Source organism: Sarcophilus harrisii, chromosome 1, assembly GCF_902635505.1.
Source record: "Sarcophilus harrisii chromosome 1, mSarHar1.11, whole genome shotgun sequence".
Classification (NCBI taxonomy): domain Eukaryota; kingdom Metazoa; phylum Chordata; class Mammalia; order Dasyuromorphia; family Dasyuridae; genus Sarcophilus; species Sarcophilus harrisii.
Window position 1 is genome coordinate 334,152,290 of NC_045426.1, and position 27,191 is coordinate 334,179,480.

Here is a 27,191-nt window from a genome sequence, read left to right on the forward strand (position 1 = left end):
ACTTCTTAAACCTTGAATCAGATTGGATGCTGCCCTCCTCACTTCCTGCTTCACATTAATTTTCATGTGGTACTTGATTTTTATCACAGCAATTGCCAATAGATTAATCAGTCAGTCGATAAATGTTTATGTTCTAGGTACTATATTAAGCAAAAACCCAGTTTTATAGAGGTAAGATGTTGAAAATAACATTTGAGACTCTACTCTGTACTTGAAAATACCAATAAACAAAAATATTTCTTATACTTTAAAGAATATTCTATAAAACATTGAACTATGGCCTAATTTTGAAACTATGAACTACTACTTCAAGCTGTAGTTGAAAAATTTATATATCCTGCTGTGACCATAAGTTCACTCTGGTGCTCCAAAATGCTAAATATCTATATGCTACCCAATATGATAATAAGCATTTGTTGAATGATAGATGAATGGGGTGGGGGGCATGGAGGGAGACTGTCCACTTAAATGTAGAAGGGTTGAAGTCTTTGAAGTAGGAGAGAGGATTTGGGTTGGAAAAAATCACAGAACTTTGAAATTTTGAGTTATATTTCTGTTCCTTATGTCTTGTTCTGTGATAAGAAATGTCTTGGACTATATACACCCATTGGAGCCAAGATTTCAGGAAGTCATGCTCTTTCATTGGTGGTCTTCAGACAGATAGTGATTGACCATTTGTTGGGTGAATTGTAGTGGAGATTCTATTTTGAACTCAGTGGCTACTGAAATCCTGTCCAATACCCAGAATGTGTTGTCCTGTGATATTTTTCATTTTCGGTACAAGTCCTGGGCACACAAAGTATCTGGCCCAAAATAGATACCTAATAAATGTGTGTTTATTGCCTATTCCTACCTTGCCATGAAAACAGGGAAAGTGCTTTATCAGTGGTCATTAAATTGAATTGTTTGACCATCCTAGGGCTTTGAGAAGTCTACTTACATGGGAATAATTAATTATATGCAGTATCAGACTTTTTGTAGCACTTACCCAGCATGGAGGGAAGCCTTGTCTTTCCTAAACCTTGAAAGCTTGTGCTCCAATGTAAGATGAATGTCATAGGAATCTCCCAGGGCTATTCTGAGGATCAAATGAGATAAATCTATTTGTAAAGCACTTAATTAAGCACAGTACCTGGCACATAGTAGGCCCTTAAGGAAAACTTGTTTTTTTTTTCCTTTCCTCCCTAATAGTTTACTCTTCCTTTTGCTTTTCATTTATCCCAGATTATTTCCTCCTATTCTCTCTCATGTTAATTCTCTCGGATCTACTACATCCTTATCTTTTAACCATACATCTGCCTCCTTCTTAACTAATTGAGGCACTCAGCTTTCTAATCCCCATACAATCAATGTCCATTTGTCCTAATATCCTGGTATTCAGCCTGTGGAGTTTTATTTGCCAAGCAGGCAGACTGGCTATGAGAGTTCACATGGAATCCTTTTTATTACTTTCAGCCAGGATTTAGGAAATGACTTTGTGGACAGCTTCTAGTTGGATGAAGAATGTATCAGCACCAAGGAAGGAATTTTCAAATGCTAATATTTTATCAAGTTAGTCAAAAAGCATTAATTACTAGGTGTCAGGCCCTGTGCTGAGTGCTGGGGACACAAAAAATGGCAAAAGCATGGTCCTCGACCTTGGGGAAGTTCCATTATATATTAGGGTGAGAATATCATGCAAATGAATATTTATTAACAAAATATATGCAGAGTCAGTAAAAAATGATCTCTAAGTGAAAGCACTAGCAGTAGTGAGGGGGGAAAGTGGTGGGAGGGAATGAGTTTCTACTAGAAGATGAAAATTCTCAGTCTTGAAGGAAGCCAAGAAACAGAGTGGGGGAAGAGAGAAAAGACAAACAGGGGAAAGGTGTGAAGTCTGGAGATGGGACAAGTATACCATGACAGGGATGCCCTTTGAGTTACTACTTCATCTAAGGAAGGATGAACAACAACAACACCGACTTAATGGGTTTGGGGAAGAAAATCTAATTTTAGAGTCAGTTGCTGAATTTAGGATTTCTTTGAGAAAGATCAAGTCTTCTCATTAAGTGAAGGAAAAAAGATATCTTGGAGACTACTGCATGCTTAACACCCGATTTTTCTAGTGCAGTGGATTATGCTGGAGTTCTTTTTTTAAAAAATAAATAGTATTTAATTTTTCCAATTATATGTAAAGACAAATTTTAACATTCATTAGAATTTTTTTGAATTCCAGATTTTCTCCTTTCCTCCTACTCCCCTTTTCTAAAATGGTAAGCAGTTCATTATAGGTTATATACATACAATCATGTAAAACATATTTCCAGGTTAGTTATATTGTGAGAGAAAAAAGAGACCAAAAGGGTACACACAGTGAAAATAGTGTACTTCAGTCTGCAATCACCTGGCATCAGTTCTTTCTCTGGATATGGATAGCATTTTCTACCATAAGTCCTTTGAAATTGTGTCAGATCACTATATTAATTAGAAGGGCTAAGTCATTCTTAGTTGATCATCACAAAATGTTGCTGTTACAGTGTGTAATGTTCTCCTGGTTCTGTTCACTTCATTTTGCATTAGTTTATGTAAGTCTGTCCTGGGTTTCTGAAATCTGCCCGCTCATCATTTCTTATAGCAAATAGTATTCCATTACATTCATATACTACATATGTTCAACCATTTCCCAGTTGATGGACATCATCCCCTCAATTTCTAATTCTTTGCTCCCATAGAAAGAGTTGTTATAAATCTATATTGTACATGTAGGTGCTTTTCCATTTTTTAAAGATCTCCTTGGTAGGCTTGAAGTCAAGTCATAAACTGTGATAAATATATGATCTCAAGTAAGTCGTTTTAACCTCTGCCTCAATTTCCTTGTCTGTATAATGGGGAGGAGTAATACTTGTGCTACCTGCTTCATAGGACTATTGAAAACAGTGATTTTTCAGATTATAAAATATTACAGAAATGTGAGCTATTTTCATACTATTTGTTTTAGAAAATGCCAATGCTCTTTGTTCAAAAGAACAATGGGTGAACTATTTGCTTCTACTTGCACACTGAGTTCAAGAGCCTCTGGATTGAAGTATGAACATGAAATCATTTGTTCATTTGTATTCTTAGGATTATATTTATACAAGAAAAAAATTATTGCTTCACCAATTGAACAAGCAATTTTTGGCATACATTTAATAAGATCACAGAATCTCATAGTTGGAAGGAATCTTAAAGAACATCTATTCAACCTCTAGAATAAGGATTCCTTCTACAACATGAGATTTGCTTAAATAAAACACTTATTAAGCAGTTACTCATCTGTCAGGCATTATGCTAATCACTAGGGCTACGAATACAAATAAAAAGAAAATCATTGATCTCAAAAACCTTACATTCTGAACACATCAACACAAAAAAAGACTTCTGAAAAGGAATGGCAGGTAGAAAAAGATGCTTATTTGGGGGCAAGGTGGAAAGGATCTGAGCTAGAACAGAGTGAACATGGCTTGCAGGGTGCCTCCATAAATGGAAATTTGGAAGAGGAACTTGCCTTTCAGAGGAAGAAGTAGTAGGAATGGAGGTATTGCTAATGGAGAAGGGCACTGGGTTACAAATGGAAAGGTAGTCTGGAGAGTCAAGAGCTGAGCAGGTATCTAGTAAATAATTTTTTCTTGAAGACTTCTAACATGGTGAAGTCATTCCCTGCTAAGGAAGCCTATTCCACTGAGCCAGAAATATTTTACTTACCTCAAGTACACATTTCCCTTTCTATAATCTCTATCCATTTACTGACCTACCCAATGCCTCTTCCTGTGTTAAGGGAATACAGAAATGACCAAAGTACAATAATTCCTAACCTCTAGTCACTTTTGGTCTGGTTGGGGAAATGATATCTATGTGAAAAATTGAAATGCAAAGTAATGAATGTAAATGTTGAGTAGGACAGATTATGAGGAGGGAAAAATTCATAGGTAAAAAAAAAAGGAAAACCCCTTACTGGGGTGTCAATATTATGGTAAATAGTTTCTGCCTGGTACAAAAAAGCTATGAGTTGATGATTCAAAGATCACAGGACAACAGCAAAACATTTACAGACAGAAAATATTGATAGATCCAAGATGATGGGTTAAATACAATAACTCAGCTGAATCTCTCACCATTCCCTTCCAAACAACTTCAAAATGACTTCCAAAATCAAATTTCAGAGAGGCAGAGCCAACAAAAGGTCAGGATGGAATATTTCCCTCTCCCCAGGTGATCAGAAAATTACAGCAATCCAGGCCCTTTCAGACTCTACTATCTCCTGAAGTCTATCTAAGATGATATCATGTTCCTTACTTTCACAAGTCTGTGGTCCCCTTTTTCTTTTTGCCTTTTGTCTTTCCCTGTAATAAGAGTTTTATGAACTATTCTGCTTAATGAAACCTATTTTCTCCTTATGTAATCAAAGTTTTTAAGCTTCAGATCAGGATGGGTAGGAGAGACATTATTGCTACCTTACTGTGGCTAAAAATCTGTTACATTAAGAAAAAATGTATTTCTAAGTAACTCCAGTGGGGCAAACTAGGACCAATGAGTAGAAGTTAAAGGAAGGAATTTTTAAATAAAATATAAAGATGAACTTCCTAAACACTAAGGCTGTGTCAAAATGGAATGCCTTGGAGAATAGTGAATTCCCTGTACCTTGGGTTGTTCAAATGAAATCTGCATAAATAAGCTCCACAAAGGGATTCTTGCCTTGAGAACCAGATTGAAGAAGATGAGCTTTGAGATGCCCTTCAGCTCTGGGATTCCAGGATTCTAAGTCTGGCACACGTGTACGCTGGAAGTCAACACAAAGTAATAGGCCAGAAAGCAAACTGTCAGAAACCCAGCAAGCACATTGCTTGTGGAAAGTCAATGCAGGTGTTTAAAGGTCTGGATCAAGCAGAGGGAGAGAAGAGAAGCACAGGAGACCAGATGGAAAGTACCAGCTGTGCTGAAGCCCTGGAGAAACATCATTTAGAACCATGCATGCTTCAACTGGAAGCCTTTTTTGGGCTTCTGAATCAATGAATCAGTAAACACTTATTAAGTCCCTACTATGTGCTAGGCGCAGGGTCCTCAAACTTTTTAAAAAGGGGGCCAGTTCACTGTCCCTCAAACTGTTGGAGGGCCGGACTATAGTAAAAATAAAAACTTTGTTTTGTGGGCCTTTAAATAAAGAAACTTTATAGCCCTAGGTGAGGGGGATAACCGTCCTCAGCTGTCAGCTAGGCATTGGGGGTAAAAACACACAAAAAATATAGCAATCTCTTCCCTCAAGGAGTTAATATTTCATTGCTGTAAGCAACATGTAAATTTTAAGGTATATTTACATCAGTCCAAAGTAAATACAAGTCCATGAGAGGAGAAGGGGAACCACTAGGCAAGGCCCAGAGTGCTAGGGTCTTACAAGGTCCATGATCCCAGCAAATGCTGTTAACTTCTCTTTTCCCATCTCAACAGTAGTTATAATAATATTTGCACTATCTCACAACACAGATTGTGAGGAATAATCTTTTTCAGCAATATAATGCCATAGAAAAATGAGTTCTTATTACTAGAAGGGAAGTATGTAACATGGTGGATGAAGTCAGAATACTTTTGAAGTCCAGAAGATCTCAATTCAACTCTACCTTGATATATATTAACTTGCTGTGTGATCCTAAGCAAGTCACTTAACCTCACCCAATTTCCTAATTCTTTAAGTTATAAGGGACTTTATGCCCTCCTTTACTGGGGAAAGTTTCTAAGCCAGTAGTTTCCAAAGCATATGAAATCATAGATCCAAATTAAGAAAAATAATGGTAGTTATTACTATTACTATGGGTACTTCCCTATTGTTTATATTTGTTCTTTCTCTCTATGTGTGTATTATCTGTATTTTAATGCTAAATGTTCTGTGTGTTTTCCCCTTCAGAGAGCCAAGATTGGCCAGGGAACCAAGGTTACCGAAGAAAAAACAGCCAATGCAATATCTAAAATTGACAACAATGGAAACCGAGATCGGATGAAACTGACTGATTTTAACTTCCTCATGGTGCTGGGGAAAGGCAGCTTTGGCAAGGTATCGTATAGCTTGGCAATAATTGCTTCAGAAAGAAAAGAGCATTCCTAGGACTTGGGGCTTTTGAATTTGGCACAATTAAAATAGCATTCTGTCTTAACAAAGCCACAACATGGTCTGCAGTATTAAACTACTGGATTAAAAGTAAAACGACCTAAATTCTCATCCTGTTTATACTATTTGTTTAGAATATTTTCATTGTATTGCTTTCTCTAAGCTAATCTTGAATGCAAGTAGTTTTATTATAAACTTTATCATTTGGACACATTTATTGATATGCAGCTGCACAGGTCCTATGCTAGTTACTGGATCAGTGATCCAGAGGAAATCATCCTGGTCTTCAAGGGATTTCCTGCCTAAAAGAGTATGAGGCAGAAGAGAATCCCATGGGGCCATCAGTGTCTTTGGGAGATTGATATGGTTGAAGGGACTGTAGACTGGGAATTAGGAGATTTTGTTTATAATCCTAACTCAGTCTGTGCCTCTGGTGGAATCTTCTACTGGAGGGATCCTTTTCTCCTCTGTGAAACTTAATTTTTCCATCTCTAAGTCTCAGTGTGGTATAATGGAATTAGTACCATATCTGGAGTCAGAGGATCTGAGTTCAAAATCCATCTTCGATATTATTCACAACCTGTATGATCTTGACCAAGCCACTTAATATCCATAATCATTTGCTCTTCTATCAAATGGGAGCATTTCATTAGATGACCTCAGAGGTCTCTTCTATGTCTAGGTCAATGTCCATGATTCCTTTCAGTCCTAGAAGTCTGTATCCTAAAGTCTCTCCAGCCCTGATGCTATGTTCTGTGTTATCAGAGGTCCTTTCCACTTCCGACATTGAACTCTATATTCTAATGTTTTTTTTTTATTTCTGACATTCTATTCTGTGTTTCAAGGTCCCTTTCATCCCTGATGCTTTGATGTTCCAAGATCCCTTCTATCCCTGATGCTCTGCTCTGTGTGTCAAGGTCCCTTCCATCTCGGATGTTTTGTTCGCTATTCCAAGGTCTTTCCATACCTGATATTCCAAGTTCCCTTCCATCTCTGATGCTCCACTCTGTGTGCTAAGATCCTTTCCATCTCTGATGTTTGTGTTTCAGTGTCCCATCCATCCCTGATACTCTGTTCTGTGTTTCAAGGTTCCTTCCATCTCTGCTGCTCTGTTCTGTATTCCAGCATCCCTTCCTTCCCTGATGCTCTGATGTTCCAAGGTCCCTTCTATCCCTGATGCTCTGATGTTCCAACGTCCCTTCTATCCCTGCTGCTCTGCTTTGTGTGTCAATGTCCGTTCTATCCCTGCTGCTCTGTTCTGTATTCCAAGGTCCTTTCCTTCCCTGATGCTCTGATGTTCCAAGGTCCCTTCCTTCCCTGATGCTCTGCTCTGTGTATCAAGGTCTCTTCCATTTCTGCTGCTCTGTTCTGTATTCCAAGGTTCCTTCCTTCCCTGATGATCTGGTGTTCCAAGGTCCCTTCCATCTCTGATATTGTTTTGTGTTCCAATACCCCTTCCATTCCTGATGCTCTATTCTGTGTCTCAAGATCTCTTCCATCTATAATACTCTGTACTCTCATTTCTAGAATCCTTTCTATCTAATATTTTATGTACCCATGACCCTCAGCCCATGTTATTTTACACAGAGACATGCAAGCTCCATTTTCAGTGTTAGATCTGGAAAATAAATAATCAGAATTTTCATTGATAATGATCCAATTAAATCACCTATTTCTGGAGCAGCTGCCATCCAGTGACAACACAGGTGTGGAATGTGCTTCCAAAAAGAAAGCAATCAGGAAGGTGCCATCTGTAACTCATTGTTCAGGCCACCTGCTTCTTTTAGGGCCATGTCTTAAGTGGACTAGAAAAGAGGATGCCTGCTATTGCACTTTATGGTCACTAAGAAGGATCATAACAGGATGATTGCTGTAAAGGTTACAATCATTGTAAATTGTGGTTTAAGTGCTTTTGTTGTTCTCTCTCTTAAATTCTTGTATTAAAATCTAGGTTCCTCAAATCTTTTGTGTTATTGGGCTTAAAGTTGACCCTAGGTATGAAATTTTTCATAGATTCTTTAGAAGAGAGCATTTTTATAAAACAGGAGACAGTTTTAGTTTGTAACTTGCAACATTGGATCGTGAAAGAGATTTTAGAACATGGAATGTCAGAACTGAAAATTAGGACGCAGAACAAAGAATAGTAGAACTGGGAGAGATCTTAAAATGTAGAATGTTCCCCATATGGGTGAAAGAATAGAAGCTTAGGGAGATTGATTTGCTCATAGTCACATAGGCAGTGAATATTAGAGTGAGAAGTTCAACCCAAATCTTCTACTGCTGTATTAGGCATTTTAGGGGATAAAATGAACAAATAAAAGCCTGAGGTCCAGAGAGCGTAATTGAATTGTTTAATGTCATATGGCTCTTTGGCAAAACAATAAGAAGTAACTAGCTCAGTATCTAGCATGTAGTAGGCACTTAATAAATGTTTATAGACTATTGAATGAGTAGACTCCATTGCTTTTGACGTCTTACATTGTTTTCATCCACAGATTCTTATACCCACAGATTTGTGTGGTCCCTGGCCCCAGGACAAAACTCCCCAATGTGCTCATCTATTTTAACTGTGTGACAGGAATTTGATAAAGAATTAAAAATTAGTTGGAAGTTGTCTGGGTAAGGGCTTGAGATAGGGTCTTCCTGATACCATGATTATTTGCCACTCTTTCACTTCCTCTTTCTCTCCAGGAACTGATCATGTCTGCTCAAGGGAACGTGTAGGGACAGCTAGGTGGTTCAATGGATAGGTCACAGTCCTGTGTTTCCCTGTGCAAAGTCATTTAACCTCTGATGTCCTCATCTGTAAAATGGGGATGATAACAGTACCTATAATCTAGGATGCTTTTGAGGCTAAATGAGATATTTGTGCTCTTTAAAGTACTAGATAAATGTTATGTGTTGTTATTTTCTGACCCTCCTGTCAGCTAATTAATTTAAAAATTGTATTCAACATTAGTATATATAAAGCACTCTGTTGAGAAATGGAGGTAAGAATAAGATAAATAAGTCTCTACCTCTAGGGGTTTTACAATCTAACAGGAAAGGTAAGTACATGAAAGTCTAAAATTAGAATATGGTAAATGTAGTTGTCTCTAAGCACTTTTTTTATATGAATAGCTTTTTTATTTTTCTAAATACATGCAAAGATAATTTTCAACATTCACTCTTGCAAAACCTTGTATTGTAATTTTTCCCCTTCTTCCTGTTCCCCCCTTCCTTTAGATAGCAAGTAATCTAATATTCATTAAACATGTGCAGTTCTTCTAAACATATTTCCACATTTATCATGTTGCTCAAAAAAATCAGATCAAAAGAGGGGAAAATTTTTGAGAGAAAAAAAACAAGTAAGCAAACAACAACAAAAAATGAACCTAAGCACTTTTTTGAGTACTGGTAGCTTTTTATTTTTCCAAATACAAGCAATGATAGTTTTCAACATTCACCCTTGTAAAACCTTGCATTCAAAATTTTTCTCCCTCCCTTCTTATTTTCCCCCTCTCATAGACAGCAAGTAACCCAATATAAGTTAAATGTGTACAGTTCTTCTAAACTTATTTCCACATTTATCATGCTGCACAAGAAAAATCAGATCAAAAGGGGAAAACACAAGAAAGAAAAAAATCAGGCAAACAACAATAAAAAATGAATCTAAGCACTTTTTAAAACAAATTTTATCTCATCTGTTCCTGACAGAATGTCTGAGAGGACGGTGCTATTATTATTCCATTTTATAGTTGAAGAAACTGGGTCTGGTAAAATTAAGTGGCTTTCCAAGGTTACACAGAGAGTTGAGTGTCTAGGGTAAAATCTGTACTCAGATTTTCCTGATCTAAGGCTCAGGACTGCACTATGGAACCACCTAATTGCACAGAAGCACTTATGGAGTGGGGTGAGTGGAGTTAGGGAAAGAACATAACAGTTGGCGAGACCTTAGGGATCATATTTTCCACATTTTATGAATAAGGAGACGGGGCCCAGAGTAATAAAACTACTTGGTCAAGGTCATACAGATAAGAGATTTCATGTAGGAATGTGGTCTTGTAATTCCCCCCCTCTTCCCTACTTTCTTTCCTTTCACGTTCCAAAAATGAAAGGCAATTTTCTAATATCTCACTTCCAAATTGTCAGATGAATTGCCATTCATGGGAGTCCCCTGCATATGCTAACTCACTGACTTCCTTTGCAACCCCAAGAAAGCAGAATTTTGCATTCAGTTATCTTGCAAACATTGATTAAATGTTTACCATATGCTAGGCACTTTATCCAGGGTTAAAATACAAAGAAAGGTCAACATAGCCCTTGCTCTCAAAGTGTTTACCTTCTAAGGAGGGAGACAGCATGCAAACAACTATGTACAAATAGCATAAATTAGAGGGCACATCACTAGTATTAGGGGAGGGGGTACAGAAAAGGATTTCTGGAAGAAGGCTGAATAGCTTTTTATTTTCAAAATATATGCAACAATTCATTCTTGCAAAACCTTGTATTCCAAATTTTTCCCTCTCTTCACCCCCACTTCCTTTCCTAGATGTCAAGTAATCCAATATGTGTTAAACAAGTGCAATTCATATGTGTGTGTGTGTGTGTGTGTGTGTATTTCCACATCAATCTTGCTGCACAAGAAAAATCAGATCAAAAAGGGAAAAATAAGAAAGAAAACAGAAAGCAAGCAAACAACAACAAAAAAGGTGAAAATACTATGTTGTAACATGTAATGTACATACTATGTATGTAACACTCAGTTTCCACAGTCTCTCTCTGGGTGTAGATGGCTCTCTCCATCACAAGATCACTGGAACTGGCCTGAATCACCCCATTGCGAAAAGGGACAAGTCCATCACTGCTGATCATCACATAATCTTGTTGCCGTATATAATGATCTCCTGGTCCTACTCATTTCACTCAGCATCAGTTCATGTAAGTCTCTCTAGGCCTTTCTGAAATCATCCTGTTGGTCATTTCTTACAGAACAAATAATATTCCATAACATTCATATACCACAATTTATTCAGCCATTCTCCAGTTGATGGGCATCCACTCACTTTCTGGTTTGTTGCCACTACAAAAAGGGCTGCTATAAACTAAAGATTTTTGCACATATGGGCCCTTTTCCCTCTTTTATGATCTCTTTGGAATACAGGCCCAGTAAAGACATGCTGGATCTAAGGGTATGCACAGTTTGATAGCCGTTTGAGCATAGTTCTAAATTGCTCTCCAGAATGGTTGAATCTGTTTGTTCACAGTTTCACCAACAATGTATTAGTGTCCCACTTTTCCCACATCCCCTCCAACATTCATCATTATCTTTTCCTGTCATCTTAGCCAATCTGACAAGTATATAGTGGTACCTCAGAGCTGTCTTAATTTGCATTTCTCTGATAAATAGTGATTTAGAGCATTGTTTTCATGTGACTAGAAATGGATTTAATTTTATCTGAAAATTGTTCATATCCTTTGAGCATTTATCAATTGGAGAATACTTTTTATTCTTATAAGTATAAGTCAATTCTCTATGTATTTTAAAAATGAGGTCCTTATCAGAACTCTTGGATATAAAATTTTCCCCCCAGTTTTCAGCTTCTCCTAATTGTTTTTATATTGGTTTTGTTTGAACAAAACCTTTTTAACTTAGTATGATCACAATTATCCATTTTGCATTTCATAATGTATTTCAGTTCATCTTTGGTCATAAATTCCTTCAGAAGGCTGAATTTTATCTGAGACTTGAAGGAAATCAGAAAAGCAAGGAGTTACAGGTGACAGGAGAGAAAATTTTAGACTTGGGAGCCAGCCAGGGCAAATTCTCAGATTGAAGATGGAATGTCTCTCCTCAAAGGAACATCAAGGACACTGAGGTCACTGGATTGTAGAGTATTAAAATGGCTGGAAAGGTGGGGGGCAGTTTATGACAGGATATTAAAAGCCAAACAGAGAATTATTATATTTGATCCTGAGATAAAAGCAAACAGCTGTTTATTGAGTTTATTGAGTAGGGAGGCTCACACAATTCAGATATGTGCTTTAAGAAAATCACTTAACACTGTAGATATTTAGTGAATGTTTTATGAATATGAATGAACTTTATGCTTTACTTCTTGCTAGACTTCTTGACTTTTCCAACTTCCTCAATCTTCATTTATGTAGAACAAAGTTGACCATAGAATCTTGGTAGGAAAAGGGAAATAAAAGTTTTTTATTGTGAGATGCGAGGTATTGCAATTCCTGTGGGCCACCTAGGTATAAAGTGGATCAGAGGTAGAGTTTAAATGGATCTGAATTTTCTAAAAAAGTCACCCTTAATTAGAGGGGGTGTTGATGAGTGAGGTGGTACCTTCTTGCAAGTTGGAAGTATTTATTCCAAGTTCTTTGGAACAGTTATCCCTCCCTTAAGTCTTTGAACATGGAAATAGCTGGGGGCCCTTAGGGATGGATGGTGAATTAATTGAATAACCACGATTTCCTTCCATGCTGACAAGTGGAAATAAGACTTTAAATTGCCTTTCTGATTAAGTGCCTCAATTACAGGTGTGGAGGAAGGGACTAGGGAGAAGGAGAACTGATAAACCATTTGGAAAGTTAAAGCAAGCTATTGAGAAAGGATAGACTTACATTAGATTGAATGGATCTAACTGTTCTAAATTTGCTAATGAATGCCTGACTTATAGGACTAAATCAGGAACCATTTCTTTTCTAAGACTAGACCCCCAGGACTCCTGATTCTCGTGGGGATCTTTCTATTGCACCACAAGGTAGAATGAGGACATCTGTTGCAGGAGGTTGGAAGGTGTGCACTTGTACTCTGTTAGACAGACCATTGAATTTCCTAAAGCTCAGGTTCCCCACATTTAAAGCGTCCTCCATCTCTGAAGTTTTATAATTCTATATCTCAGGGTATGCTACAAGGAAAGGGAGATATGTCACAAACAGAATTTGAATTGCTTTTCTTGAGTTTCCTGTTGCAAAGTGAAGAAAATGGTAAAAGTGAACAGTTTTATTCATGAATTAAGGCCAAAAGGGCACCAAGACCTTTCCTAGGCTTCCTATTCCATTTGATTAAAGAATAATGACAGTAATCACAATGATTATGTTAAAATTCTATCTTATTCTGGTCCCCCTGACCATATCCCTCTTGTAATCAGTATTGTAAGTTTATAAGTAGCTAATATAAAGTAGCAATAGCAAAGATTGCAAAGGGTCACGTACTAACCATCCCAAAGATCAAAGGAGCATAATTTACACATTATTATCATGTTTTAACCAAAAAGCACATCCTGGTAATATATACTGAATCAGGGAAGCCATTGAGGTTTTGCTATCAGAATCTTTTGGTCCTAAAATATATAAATCTTAGACAAATTCCAAACATCCATAGGAAGAACAGCAGAACACTGAATAGTGCTGAAAATTCTAAGATGATGTGGTCATGTTAACTTCAAAGTTTTGCCAACAACTTTGAGCTAATTTAGATATGTTAATGAATTAACTCCATGGTGTTAGTCTGTCTCAAATAAGAGTTAGTCTGTCTTCTCAAAGACCTCAAAAATGAGACCTTAAGTTCTTCCTCCAAAGCCTTCTTCTGCCTCCATCAAGTCCGTGCTCCCAATTCTAATCCACAGTTAGAGAGTGATTATCTGTGCATCCTTACTCCTCACCCTGTTCCCCAATACTGCTTGCCTTCCATTACTACCCCATCCCTGAGCCATCTATCTGCCTCTGAACCCTTCCCTATGCTCTTATCCATGTATTTTCTGTGACCACCCCTATACCCTCTGTACCTTATTAGATGTGATTGCAGCCTTATTCTCTGCTGCCATCATGATCTTTCCTGGCAGGTACTCAGAGACCCTGGTGTGCTTGCCCCATTTCATAATTAATAATAATTCATTGATGATGATAACTGATATTTATTTCAGAACTTGAAGATTTGATTTCTAGTCTTATGAAAAAATGCTCTAAATCACACTATTGATCAGAGAAATGCAAATTAAGACAATTCTGAGGTACCACTAAACATCTCTCAGATTGGCTAAGATGGCAGGAAAAAGTAATGATGAATATTGGAGGGGGTGTGGGAAAACTGGGACACTGATACATTGTTGATGGAATTGTGAATGGATTCAACATTCTGGAGAATAGGGAACTATGCCCAAAGGGCTATCAAACTGTGCATGTCCTTTGATCCAGAAGTGTTTCTACTAGGTCTGTATCCCAAAGACATCTTAAAGGAGGGAAAGGGACCCACGTGTGCCAAAATGTTTGTGGCAGCCCTCTTTGTAGTGGCAAGAAACTGGAAATTAAATAGATGCCCATCAGTTGGAGAATGGCTGAATAAATTGTGGTATATGAATGTTATGGAATATTATAATTCTGTAAGAAATGACCAACAGAATGATTTCAGAAAGACCTGGAGAGACTTACATGAACTCATGCTGAATGAAATTAGCAGAACCAGGAGATCATTGTACACGGCAACAACAAGAATATACAATGATAAATTCTGATGACATGGCTCTTGTCAACAATGAGATGATTCAGGCCAGTTCCAATGATCTTGTAATGAAGAGAGCCTTATACACTCATAGAGAGTATTGTGGGGTCTGAATGTGGATCACAATATAGTGTTTTCACCTTTGTTGTTGTTTGCTTCCATTTTGTTTTTTCTCTCATTTTTTTTCCTTTTTGATCTGATTTTTCTTATGCAGCATGATGTTTGTGGAAATATGTGTAGAAGAATTGCACATGTTTAACATATCTTGGATTACTTCTACAAGAAGGGATGAGGGAAAGGGAGGAAAATAAGTTGGAAGGTTTTGCAAGGGTGAATGTTGAACATGTCCATGAATATATTTTGAAAAGAAATAGCTTTAATAAAAATTACTTTTAAAAAAGAGCTTGAAGGTTTGCTAAACTCTTTTACATAAATTATTTCACTTGATCCTCACAGGGATACTATGAGGGAGGGTGTCCCTGCACTAAAGGGGACATCTAGTCCCCAAATCATAGACAGTTGGGAAGATGGTAGAACAACTTGTCATGGATGAAAGTCTCTGTCATTCCAGGGATAAGATGATAATGCTGATAATGAAAATGATGATGATGATAGCTCTCCAAATATGATTACCCATATTTTAAAGATGAAAAAGTTGGGGTTGCAGATTAAATGACTTTGTCAAGATCACAGAGTAAATTAATTATTAGAGTTCATTTGTTTTTGTCTTGCTCATGGAGTTCAGAGATGTTCATCCATCCATGGAAATTTGTCCTGCCATTTTCTATCTTTCTTTGGCTTGGGGTCTACAACCCTCCCACCCCCATCCTTATCAAGGATTCATGGATAAATTTCAGGAGTTTGTGAATTTGGATAGGAAAATTGAATCTTCATTTTCATTAACCTCTAACCAAATTTTACCATTCCCTTCAGTTATTTAAAAACATTATCTTGAGAAAGGTCTATGGGCTTCATCAAACTGCCGAAGGGGTCCATGATACAAAAAAATTAAGCATCTCTGTTCTGGTGAGATAAGGACTAAATGCTCCTTCCAGGGTAGGGATACCCTTTCCTTAGTCAAGCTTCTAGAACTGTTCTGTCTGGGTTTGCAACAGATCTTCCTCTTGTGTACAAACTCACCGTGGCCTGTTGCTGGGATTCTCTCCCTACCTGCAATTATCAAATGTTCATATGTATCAGTAACTTCTCTCATTTGCCAGTTTGCTAGGAGAGATGAAAAGTTCCCAGTTTTGGGGCCGTTTCCCCCATTTATTCTGCACTCTCTTTACAGAGAAGCTGCTTGGGTGACAGCTATGGCCTGGGGTTTGACAAGCATAGCCCACTAGCATCATTTCAGCATGTCTAATCAATCTCTTGAGTCCTTCCCCTTGGGGGACAGAACCAGTTGAGTAAACAACTAGAGCTTACTCCATAGGAACTGCTTTTGTTTTCAGATTTAATGTGGAAAAATTCCTGTTGAGGAAAAATATTTGAGTATGTTTATTCTTATTGTTACCTAAAAGCTCTAACTTTCACTCTTGATGATGATGATAGTAATCACTTTGATGGTAGAGATGATCATGATTTAATTGATTGCACAGATCATAGCTTCTTAAGACAGTTCCTTATGACTTGCCTAGGGTGTCTCTCCCCACCCAAAAAAATCAACTGGTAATAATGAACCTTATGATGATGATGATGATGATAATGATAAAAATAGCTAACATTTGTAAAGATCTTTCAGGCTTGTAACTTTCCTCTGATTATTAAGATGCTCACTGACATTATTTACCTTAGAATATCAGAGATAGAATTCAAGTGAGAGAAGTATTCTCCATACATGATGAATCATAGAATCTCAGAATGTCAGAAATTTTAGAGGTTATCTAGTTCAAGTTGTGCCTAATCCAATATCATCCATTCTTACTATAATGCCATGGCAAATTGCCCTTTCTAAAACCTAATTAATGTTCTATTGCCTACAAGGACATCCTCTACTACACTGTCCTTGAAGCTTTGCTTGAGGATCTCCAATGAAGGAAATCCTCCTCCCTTCTGAAAGAGCCTTTTATTAGCACTAATGGTTAGGGAGTTTTTCCTTATATCATGTCTAAATTTACCTTTTTCATTTCCTTCCATTGTCCTGAGTTCTTTTCTCAGGGACAAAGTAGAACAAATTCCATTTCTCTTTTACATACTATCCTGTCAGGTATATGAACATAGGTATCATATCCCCTTTAAGTATTTTCTTATTAAAATGGAAAACAAGTTTCTTCAAGTCTATTTCATGTGGCATGATATCAAGGCCCTATATCATCCTTTTTACCCTTCTCTGGATGCATTCCAGTTCATTGCTATGTTTTTCCTAAACCTGGAAGCAAAGGACCTGAATTCAAATCCTGCCTTTGACCCTTAATACTTGAGTAACCTTACTTAAGCAACTCATATAACCTTCTGACCTTAATTTCTTGATCTGTAAAATGAGAAGATTGGACTAAATGCCTTCTTGTGTCCCTTTGGGCTCTAGGTCTAGGAGTATGAAACATCTTCCAGACATGTTCTAGAAGAACATATCTAAGATTATATCTCTTTATCTTGTCTGCAATCTCACAATATTTGTTTTGTTGCTCCATCCTTCAAATGGGACCACTGTAGTTCATTTCTGGAGGAGCCAGGCTGCTTGGGTCTGCTTTTGCTGAGATTTTGTATCCTCGTCTTCTCCCTGATCCTGGAAGTACCTTCCTTTCTTAGCCCACAATTTCTTTCTGCTTGTTTCTCTGAGAACTGTAATTAAATCATCACTATCATTGCTTCTGGAAAGGGTGCATTCTTGGTGGACAGTTCTCCTGTTCCACTCAGTTTCCTTAGGATTTCCCAAACCATAACTTTCTTCCCTGGACCCCATTCTCTCTATGTTTTGTTGTCTTCAACAAAAAATGCAAAGTCTTTAATGGTAGAGGCTGACTTGCCTTTGTGTTTTTATCCCCTGCATAGGGATTGACACATAATAAGCATTTAAAGCATCCTTTCATTCATTCATACATTTGAGCTTTAGTTCACAAAACCCACAGATCTTCAGACAAACTAATATATAACTATGCTTCCCTTGCTTTCTACTTTTGAAGATAATTTTTAACCCAAATATTAATTTCTATTTATCCATATCAAATTTCCTGTTTATTAGAATTCAACCAATGTTCAAGCCTGCTGATATCTTTTTGGATGTTGATTTTTTTTCTGGGAGTATATTTGCTATTTCTCCTAGTTATTTTATCTCAATATCATCTATTCTTCATTCAAATAATTGATAAAAATATTCAATAACTTAGGACCAAGGAATGATCATAAGGAAACTTTACCTCTTTCTAATTCACTCCAAATCATTGATCATTGTTCTTTGTGTGAGGTTTCACCAGCTTTTAATCCATTATATGGACTTTTGTCTAGCACATTCATTTTTATCTTGTTCACAAGAACATCACAAGAAATTTGTCCAATGTTTTCCTAAAATTCAGGTAAACTATATTTATAATATTCCCCATAATCACATCCAAACACAAAATGGTTATTTTGGCATGATCTTTTCTTGAAAAACTAAACCTATTCTTTGTGATCACTGATTCCTTTTCTATATATTTCCTAACTTTAATAATAATTTTAATATAATAATAACTTTATTATTAAAGTTCTGAGATTTATTAGGACTTTTCCAAGCTCACTAATCTATAGTTTCCAGTTTCTAACTCATTTGGAAAATGGAATAGTATTTCTTTTTCTTTGATATGAAAGCAAATCTCTGCAATTTCCCAAAGTCTTCCATTGGTCAGAGAAGTTATAGTCCCCTTCCAAAGTTATTCTATCTGAGGATTTTAGATGGAGTGACTCCCCTTTATGTAGCTGGAACCTCAAATCTCTGAATTGTGAACTTGTATGTTTATGTGTTTGTTATTAATATCTGTCTGTATCTATCTATATATCTCTATATAGATATCTAGACATAGATACGAGTATCTATGAAGTAGTTATCTTTCTATAGATAATAGTATCTATTTACCTCTCTGTATATATATATAATATATATATATATAGCTAGATAGATGATGTATAAAATGTTGTTCCTAAACCAGTTTGAATCTGTTTCTTACTACTTATTAATCACATCAGTTTGCCCATGACTTTTAAGGAAATCAATTGATCAAATGCTTTCTATATTTAGTATAAAGCCTATGATTGATTGACCAATACAAAAGATCTTATTCACACTTACTTGACACTTGTGATTGATTTTTCTCATCTCAAAAAGCATCATTTACCTTAATTGGTGTGAAGCAATTGATTGTGTGACTCACTTGGATTCTACCACCCTGCTACCACCTGGCAGAGCCAAATGAATTAAGAAACAAGAAAAAAGCAAAAAAAAAAAAAGTTTTGGTTCCAGTCCAGTTGCTATTTCTCCCACCTTTCACACTATTTCTTTACTTTCTTCTCTTTTTTGTATTATGCAGATATAGTCAGTGGTTCTTCAGTTAGAGGACTTTGCTTTATATTATGTAAGCCTTCCCACATTTCCTTTTATGTTTCCTATTTATCTTTATTACATTACCATAATAATCCATTATATTAATGTATCAGCATTTATTTAGCCATTTGCTAATTAGTGAATGTACAAGTTGTTTTCATTTTTTAGTCTTGAAAATAATAGTACTGTGAATATTTTTGTACAGATAAGTCCTCTCCCTTTTTTATTTTTATAGTGATAAAGTATGAGGACTTGGAAAATCCTATCAGTCTTTTAACTCTTACTACATATTGCAAATTATTCTTCTAAATATTTGTATCAATTTAGTGAACTAAACAACAATTTTCCCTCATTTAATGAAAGTTGGAAATATATTAAGGTAAATCAGGGAATTAGTAGTTACTCTTCATGCATTTTCAGTAAGCTTATTCCATATTTGGCAAACTTAAATAAACAAGCATCATTTTTTACTTTTTGCTAGATGCTTTACTAATATTAGGGATGCAAGGAAGGACAAAAACAGTCCCTACTTAAGGATCTTACATTTTAATGGGGAAGGAAAATGCAAATAATTATGTAAACATAAGGTTTTTATAGGGTAAATTGGAGGTAACCATAGTAGAAGACACTAGCATTAAGGGATGCTTAAGACATCTTGTAGAAGTTGAGATTTGAATTGAGACTTGAACTAATCCAAGGAAGGAAAGAGGTAATGAAGTGGAAATGAGAAGAAAGAACATTCTAGGAAATCAGAAAGTTTGGAGGTGGAATTTTGTACTTCAGGAATCACTAAAAAGCCAGTGTTATTGGGTCTTAGAGTCTGTGGAAGGTAGTAAATTGAAAGACCAGAAAGGTAGGGGGGGGGGCAGGTTTTGAAAGTCAAATAAGATTTCACATTTTATCCTGGAGGTACTAGGGAGCTACTGGAGATTATGGAGTAGAGGGAGTTTGATATGATTAGATCTGTACTTTGAGAAGATTACACAGAAGTCAAGCAGAGGAGGGAATAGAGTGGGCAAAGACATGCACTAAGGAGACCAAGCAGAAGAAGGCTTTTGCAGTGGTTCAGGTGTATAGTGATGAATGCATACACCAGATTTGTATCATAGGAAAGAAGGAAGAATGAATAAGAATGAGCAATAGATTGGATGGAGAAGAGGGATACTGAAAGAGAGAAAGCATTTGAGGATGATAAATAGATTGTGAGCACATGTGACTGGCACCTGGGGTCCTCAAGCAAAACTATTTCATCCTCCTTTATTTATTCATTGTTTTCAGGGAATGATTCTGAGAGGAAAATAGAGGGATATATTGAGAAATAGAGGTGCTGTAAAAAACAAAATACAGCAATAAAATTCAAAATGAGATTAGACACTAACCTTCCACTGCAGTGTTCAGTGATCTTTCCATTAGCCATCTCTACTTTAGTTTGGGTTGGAAGCAACATTCTTTTATATATTGACACCTAGCTGTTAAAATGAATTGTTTCCTACTATCTTTCAATATTTCTCAAAAGATGGACATTTCTATCCTTTACTCTAAGAAGTTAAAAATGTTAATTGCCATAAAAATTCTCAAAATTGCAGTTTCTTGATTCTCAAAAAGTTCTCTCAGACTAACCATTTTCTATAGCTTTATCATCTATCTTAGACTCTTGAGTGTGATTCTATATTTCTCTTTTTTTCCCTCTTCAATAGTATTTTTTCAAACACTTGCAAAGATAGTTTTCAATATTCATTTCTGCAAAGATTTTGTGTTCCAATTTTTTCTCCCTTCCTTTCTTACCTCCTCTCCCCAAGACAGCAAGCAATCTGATATAGGTTAAATATGTGCAATTCTTTTAAATGTATTTCCACATTTTTCATACTGTGCTAGAAAAAGTAGACCAAAAAAGGAAAAAAAAACATTTCTAATTTTACTCTATTGGTTTAATATATGTAAGTTCCATTGCCCTTCACAGAAGTGTCTGGACTGTTTCACTCTGTCACCCCCAGTGTCTAATAGTGCTGGGCACATTGGTCACTCAGGATATCCTTGGTGACTGGTGGATTTTAGAGTTAGCTAGCCCAGGTGATGAAATGAATTTCTTTATGCCATCATTGTGGTATTTCCATTCTCCCCACCCAAGTCTACAAAATACTATCTAGCTTTTGTTTAAAAGCCACAATACAAAAAAACTGGAAAGTGATGGGCATCAAATGGAGAATAGCTGAATAAGTTATGGAATATTATTGTTCTATAAGAAATTATCAGCAGGATGATTTCAGGAAAGCCTGGAGAGACTTACATGAACTGATGCTAAGTGAAATTACTAGAACTAGGAGATCATTGTACATGGAAATAAAAAGATTATGTGATCATCAACTGTGATGGATGTGGCTCTTTTCAACAATGAGATGAATCAGGCCAGTTTCAATGATCTTGTGATGGAGAGCCATCTGAACCCAGAGAAAGGACTGTGGAAACTGAGTGTGGATCACAACATAGCATTTTCACTCTTTTTGTTGTTGTTTGCTTGCATTTTATTTTATTTTTCATTTTTTCCTTTTTGATCTGATTTTTTTGTGCAACAAGATAATTGTATAAATATATATACATATATTGGATTTTATATATATATATATATATATATATATATATATATATATATATATTTACTATGCTTAGCATGTATTGGATTAATTACCATTGAGAGGAGGGGGGAGAGAAGTAGGGAAAATTGGAACACCAGGCTTTGTAAGGGTCAATGTTGAAAAAATACCCATGTATATGTTTTGAAAATAAAAAGCTTTAATTAAAAAAATCACTATACTTATACATCATGAATGTAGAATTCATAGAGATCATCTATGAGGAAAAACCCCTTAGAAAACTGAAGCTCCTAAATGAAAAGTGTCCAAAGTCACATATGTAAGAAAAGTGAAAAATTATGGAATTTGACCCCAAATCTCCTGACTCTAATTCTGATTCTTCATTTAACTAAACCAAGAAGCTGTCACATTTCTCTGCTGATTTCTCATCTTCCATGAACAGTGCTTGCTTAGACTGGGATTTGACAGGAGAAAAAAATCAGATAATTCTTTACAAAATGAAAATTCATTTGATTTCCCTGAATGTTTGACCTGAACAATGAGGTGAAAATGGGGGGGGGGGGAGAGAAAGGCTCATCCACCTGGAAATCTGAATTAGGCGTCTGGCAAACAAGCCTTTTTTTCCCTGATGAGATTCCCTGCAAATTGCGGCCATGCATCTTCATAATATGTAGGGTGTCATTGGGAGTCTTTTGGAGCTCTCGTTTGCCTGCTTTGATTAGGGAGAGAAAGTTATGATAGCAGGAGATAGTATGGCCTCTGTTCATTATAATAAATACATAATAAAGATCAGCACAAATGCTTTAATATGTTAGTGCCACAGTCTATTCCAGAGCAAGGAGAAAAGCTAATAAAAGTACATTGATCTCTCTTTTCTTTGAACTGTAGCACTTAAGAGGTGGACCACACATTTTGGCAGTGACTGGGACTGTTTTTATAAGCAATGTTATCTTCTTCCTTGGCTGTATATTTTAGAGTTAAGGAGTACTTTTGAGATGTTCTCTCAGATAAAAACCTATTGAGGCTAGTCTGGAACAACATCATATTAAAAGATATTATCCCCTGAGATCACCCTTTGTAAAATGACTGAAGCCAGTTCCTTGCTTCCCTTTTGTGGTACACAGATATATAGAGTAAATGTCCAGCAGTCCATATTTATGCAGGTACACACATGGCAAGACCTAAATGAACAAGAAACGTCAGTTCATATAGCAAGACAATAAGAATAAAATTTTAAGACCTGAAGGGGGAAAGGCTCACAAATTTTTATGTCTTCCACTTCTAGAACCCCTCAATTCATTTAACTCAAAAATAAACTCCTTCATTGAATCAGATACGAGCAACTCATAATTGTGTGCTTTCCACTGATTCTTATATGTTAACTGTCTCTAGAGATTAAAAAAGCTTCAGCTAATTAGAGCCTGGCTCAGCTGTATGACAACAGATACTTTTTTATTTTTCTCATTTTACTGCTTATTTATGTTTTTTTAGTCTTGGCTTGGTTGGCACCTTTTAGGGGAACAGAGTACTCTTAGTAAATAGGATTGTGGTTTGTTTTATATTTTTTACTTTGCTTTTTGTCCAGACTTGTGATTTCATCAATTCAGAAAAATTACTTGAGGAAGTTTCCTCTACCAATGCAAATTGACAAGTGCTCTGCAGTTTATAGTCTTAGAGAATTTCCTGGGACACAGAAAACAAAGTGACTCACGCACGGAATGTCTGAAGTAGGGATACTCTCTGCCAAGCCCTCTGTCCACTAAGCAGCATTTCCCTTTCCCTGTACCATCTCTTAATTTGCTCACATATCTATTATAAAGACATGTCAGACAGCCATCACTTACAGTTTTGCATTGTTCTCTAGCTCTCTCTGTCTATTTTCTCCCCCCAGTCTAGAAAGACAGCTTTGTCTCATGCTAATTTCCCATATCACCTGAGTCGTAGGTTCTCTAACTCCATGATCAACTAAAGAAATATTTTTGCATGGCCTTTCTGAGTCCTCAAAGGGAATGGTCTTTCCTATTTAATCCTGCAATGTTTTGTATTCCTTTCATTTGCTTATCATAACCTATGTTTCTATTATATTTCTATTCAGTTATGGCCTCCAATGGAGGTTCCATTCTATTAAGAGAATATGATACACATAATATCAAATTATATATGTTAACTGCACAACAGAAATATAAATAAAGTGTTTTGTTAAGCCTAAGAGTTGAAAGGTCTTTACTGAATAGAAGAATTAGGGAAAACTTCCTCAGGGAAGTGGTATTTAACCTGGGCTTTAAAAGGGATAGGACTTTAACAGGTGAAAGAGGACAGTTGGAAGCAAAACAATGAAGGTGGGAAATAATGTTGTATAGATAGGGACCAGGGAGTAGTCCAGTTTAGACAAGAGTTTGTAAATCAGAAGTGGTATGAAATTTAGGGCTGAAAATACAGAATGGTACCAAAATGGAGTTGGCTTTGAGTGCTAGGTGAGAGAATTAGAACTTTACTCAGTAAGGAATAGGGAGTCATTGCAGAATTTTGAGTCCTCAAGTGACTTGATGTATAAATAAAAATTATTCTGATGGAATTATGAAAGATGTATTGTAGGAATTTGGGAGTGGAGACCAGGAGTACAATTAGGATGCTAATCATGCTATTCTATGCTGCCATTGTAAGTGTCTCATTACCATAGGCCACCTTTGAAAGTGTTTCATTACCAGAAATACTAAACATTTACAACGGTGACCGTGTAATAGAGAACAGGAGACAAATGGAAGAAATGCTGTAGAGCAGAATTGCTAGCCAGGACCTAGTAACTGATTAGATGTAAGAGGTAAGGCTCTTACAGTAGACAGATTCTGTTTCCTGAGATTCTTGTTGTTGATACAGTCTTGTTCTTTCTTTAAAAAAAAAACTCCATTATTATTCCTTTTATCCCATATTCATTGCTCATGATACTAGAGTTTCTTTTTTTAATTTTTATGTCTTTCAATTTTTTATTACAAGGGTTTCCCTGTCTATTTCTTTCCCCACTCCCTGACTTGGTTTATTTTTCTTGTTTAACTTTATTTAGCACACCTGTTCCTGGTATTGCTGTTTTGAAGTGATAATAAGGACCTCATCTTAATGAGAACAACTCAGTAGGTTATATTACCAGAAGTAATTTATGAATGAGGAAAGGTAGAGAAAAGGGTTTTTCCAAAGGTAACCTTAAGGTTATAACTAGTGAGATGGTAAATGATAGTGCCACAGACAGAAATAATGAAGTCAGAAATAGGAATAATCTTAGAGAAAGATAAGAACTTTGTTTTAGATAATTTGAGCTTTTGGTATGACATTCAGTAATAGGATATGACATTTGGTTTTGTTTTGGCAAAAATACTGGAGTTGTTTGTTATGTGCTTCTCAACTTCATTTTACAGGTGAGGAAACTGAGGCAAGCAGGATTAAATTACTTTCCCAGGTCACACAGGTAGTAAGTATATGAAGCTGGATTTAAAATCAGTAAGATGAGTTTCCCTGACTTCAGGCCTGGCACTCTATCCACTGTACTATTTAGATCCCCCAAAGATTGTGAGTAAGGAAAAAGTCATTTTCATAAAAATTAGGGACGTGAATAACCAAGGTGACCAAGGGAGAGAGTGAGAGCAGGAACTTGAGGAATACCTATGTTAAGGGATTGGGAAGAAGAGAAACCAACAATGGAAAAGAGAAATATTAGTCATAACAGTAGGAGGAGAATCAGGAGTATGTAGTATGTCTGAAATCAAAGAAGAAGAAAATATTTAGCAGAAGTGAATATCCAACTACTTCACAAATTATAGATTGGAAGAAAAACAAAGACCAAAGAAAAGGTCCTTGATTTTTTTTGATAAAGAGGTCTTTGTTGACCACAATGGTGGTGATGGGGAGACTATATCATATTTATCCTCTCTCCTTAAATTCCCAGCACAGTTTGCTGAATTATTTCTTTTTAATGGGAGGTGAGATGGAATGTGGCAAGACTAGCAGTCTTGTTTCCTCAATATAAGGAAATTGAGTGAAGAAATGATTTCTACTGATACAGATCAGAAATTCCTCTATAACATATAGTCTTATCAAGGTAAAAGGACCTTAGTTCATAAGTCTGAGGTATAAATCAGATAGAGAAGCTTTATTTTTATTACAATCTCTGGCAGGGAAAGATCCATTAATTGACAGTATTTCTATGTCAGTCTTCTAAATTAAAGTCCTGAAATATCAACTGACTCTAAGATAGCTCAAACTTAATGTTCCACAGACATCTCAGACTTCACATCTACAAAACAGAACTAATTATCTTTCCCCTGAAATCTTCCCTTTCCCAAAATTTCCTTGTACTGTTGACTACCATTATGCTTTTAGATCTGAAACCTTATTGTCATCAACTGACTCAAGCCATATACCCTATCAGTTACCAGATCTTATCATTTCTTTCTCCACATTTCTTACACACACACACACACACACACACACACACACACACACAACTTTCTCTTCACTTAGACATTTCTCTTAAACAAACATCACCATGATAACCATACCATCTGCTCTTGCTTTTTGATTTGGACTATTGCAGTGTACTTAAAATTATTCTCCTTATCTCGTTTGTATAATTTTGGTCTGAACTCCCATACAACTTGCCAAAATAATTTTCCTCAAGTATAGGTCAGATCATTTGATCCTCCTTCTTAATAAACTTTAATGGCTTTCTATTACCTCTATCATCAGATCTGATATTTAAAGCATGTCAGAACCAGACTTTTCTCTCTTTCCTTCTTGCCTTTTCTCCCATCCACCCCTCCCCCTTCTTCCCTTCCTTTTTATCTATCCCTTTCCCTCCCTCCCTCTCTTCTTCCTTCCTTCTATGGAATGGGTTCATTTGTTGATGAAATCACTTGTACTATGAGAAGAGAGACAAGACTCTCACTTTTTGTCTTTATATAATCAAATGACTCATTCATGATTGTGCTACTTGTATAGTCAGACTTATATGTAGCATTTATATGTTGTTTTTCCAATGATAGAGTTGATCTTCTATCTATTCTATATCATTCCTTCTTCTATGTGTTGCATATAATAGGGATGTAATACATGTTCATTGAATGTTGGGTGAATCATTGCACCAAAGCATCCTAATTATCACGTCTCTCCTTTGTAGGTCATGCTTTCAGAAAGAAAAGGCACTGATGAACTCTATGCTGTGAAGATCCTGAAGAAAGATGTAGTGATCCAGGATGATGATGTGGAATGTACAATGGTGGAGAAGAGGGTTCTTGCTCTTGCTGGGAAACCTCCATTCCTGACACAGTTGCACTCCTGTTTCCAGACAATGGTAACTCTTCTGCCAATAATCATTCTATTCTTGGTATAATAATAATAGTTCAAGCTTTTTTTCAAGCTAAAAGGCATATAAAAATTGTTTTAAAAAAGCCATGAATTTGGAGTTATGAGAACTAGGTCTAA

At 36.2% G+C, this 27,191-nt stretch overlaps 1 protein-coding gene across 2 annotated transcripts in view; it reads left to right on the plus strand.

Annotated features, from left to right (window-relative positions):
* Positions 1–27,191, plus strand: part of PRKCB (protein kinase C beta) — a 634,931-nt gene that overhangs the window by 411,494 nt on the left and 196,246 nt on the right. For both annotated transcript variants that reach the window (XM_031945586.1, XM_031945585.1), the window contains exons 9-10: positions 5,918–6,064; positions 26,887–27,060. In XM_031945586.1, the coding sequence (XP_031801446.1) occupies positions 5,918–6,064; positions 26,887–27,060 (321 nt within the window). The remainder of the gene's footprint in view (positions 1–5,917; positions 6,065–26,886; positions 27,061–27,191) is intronic.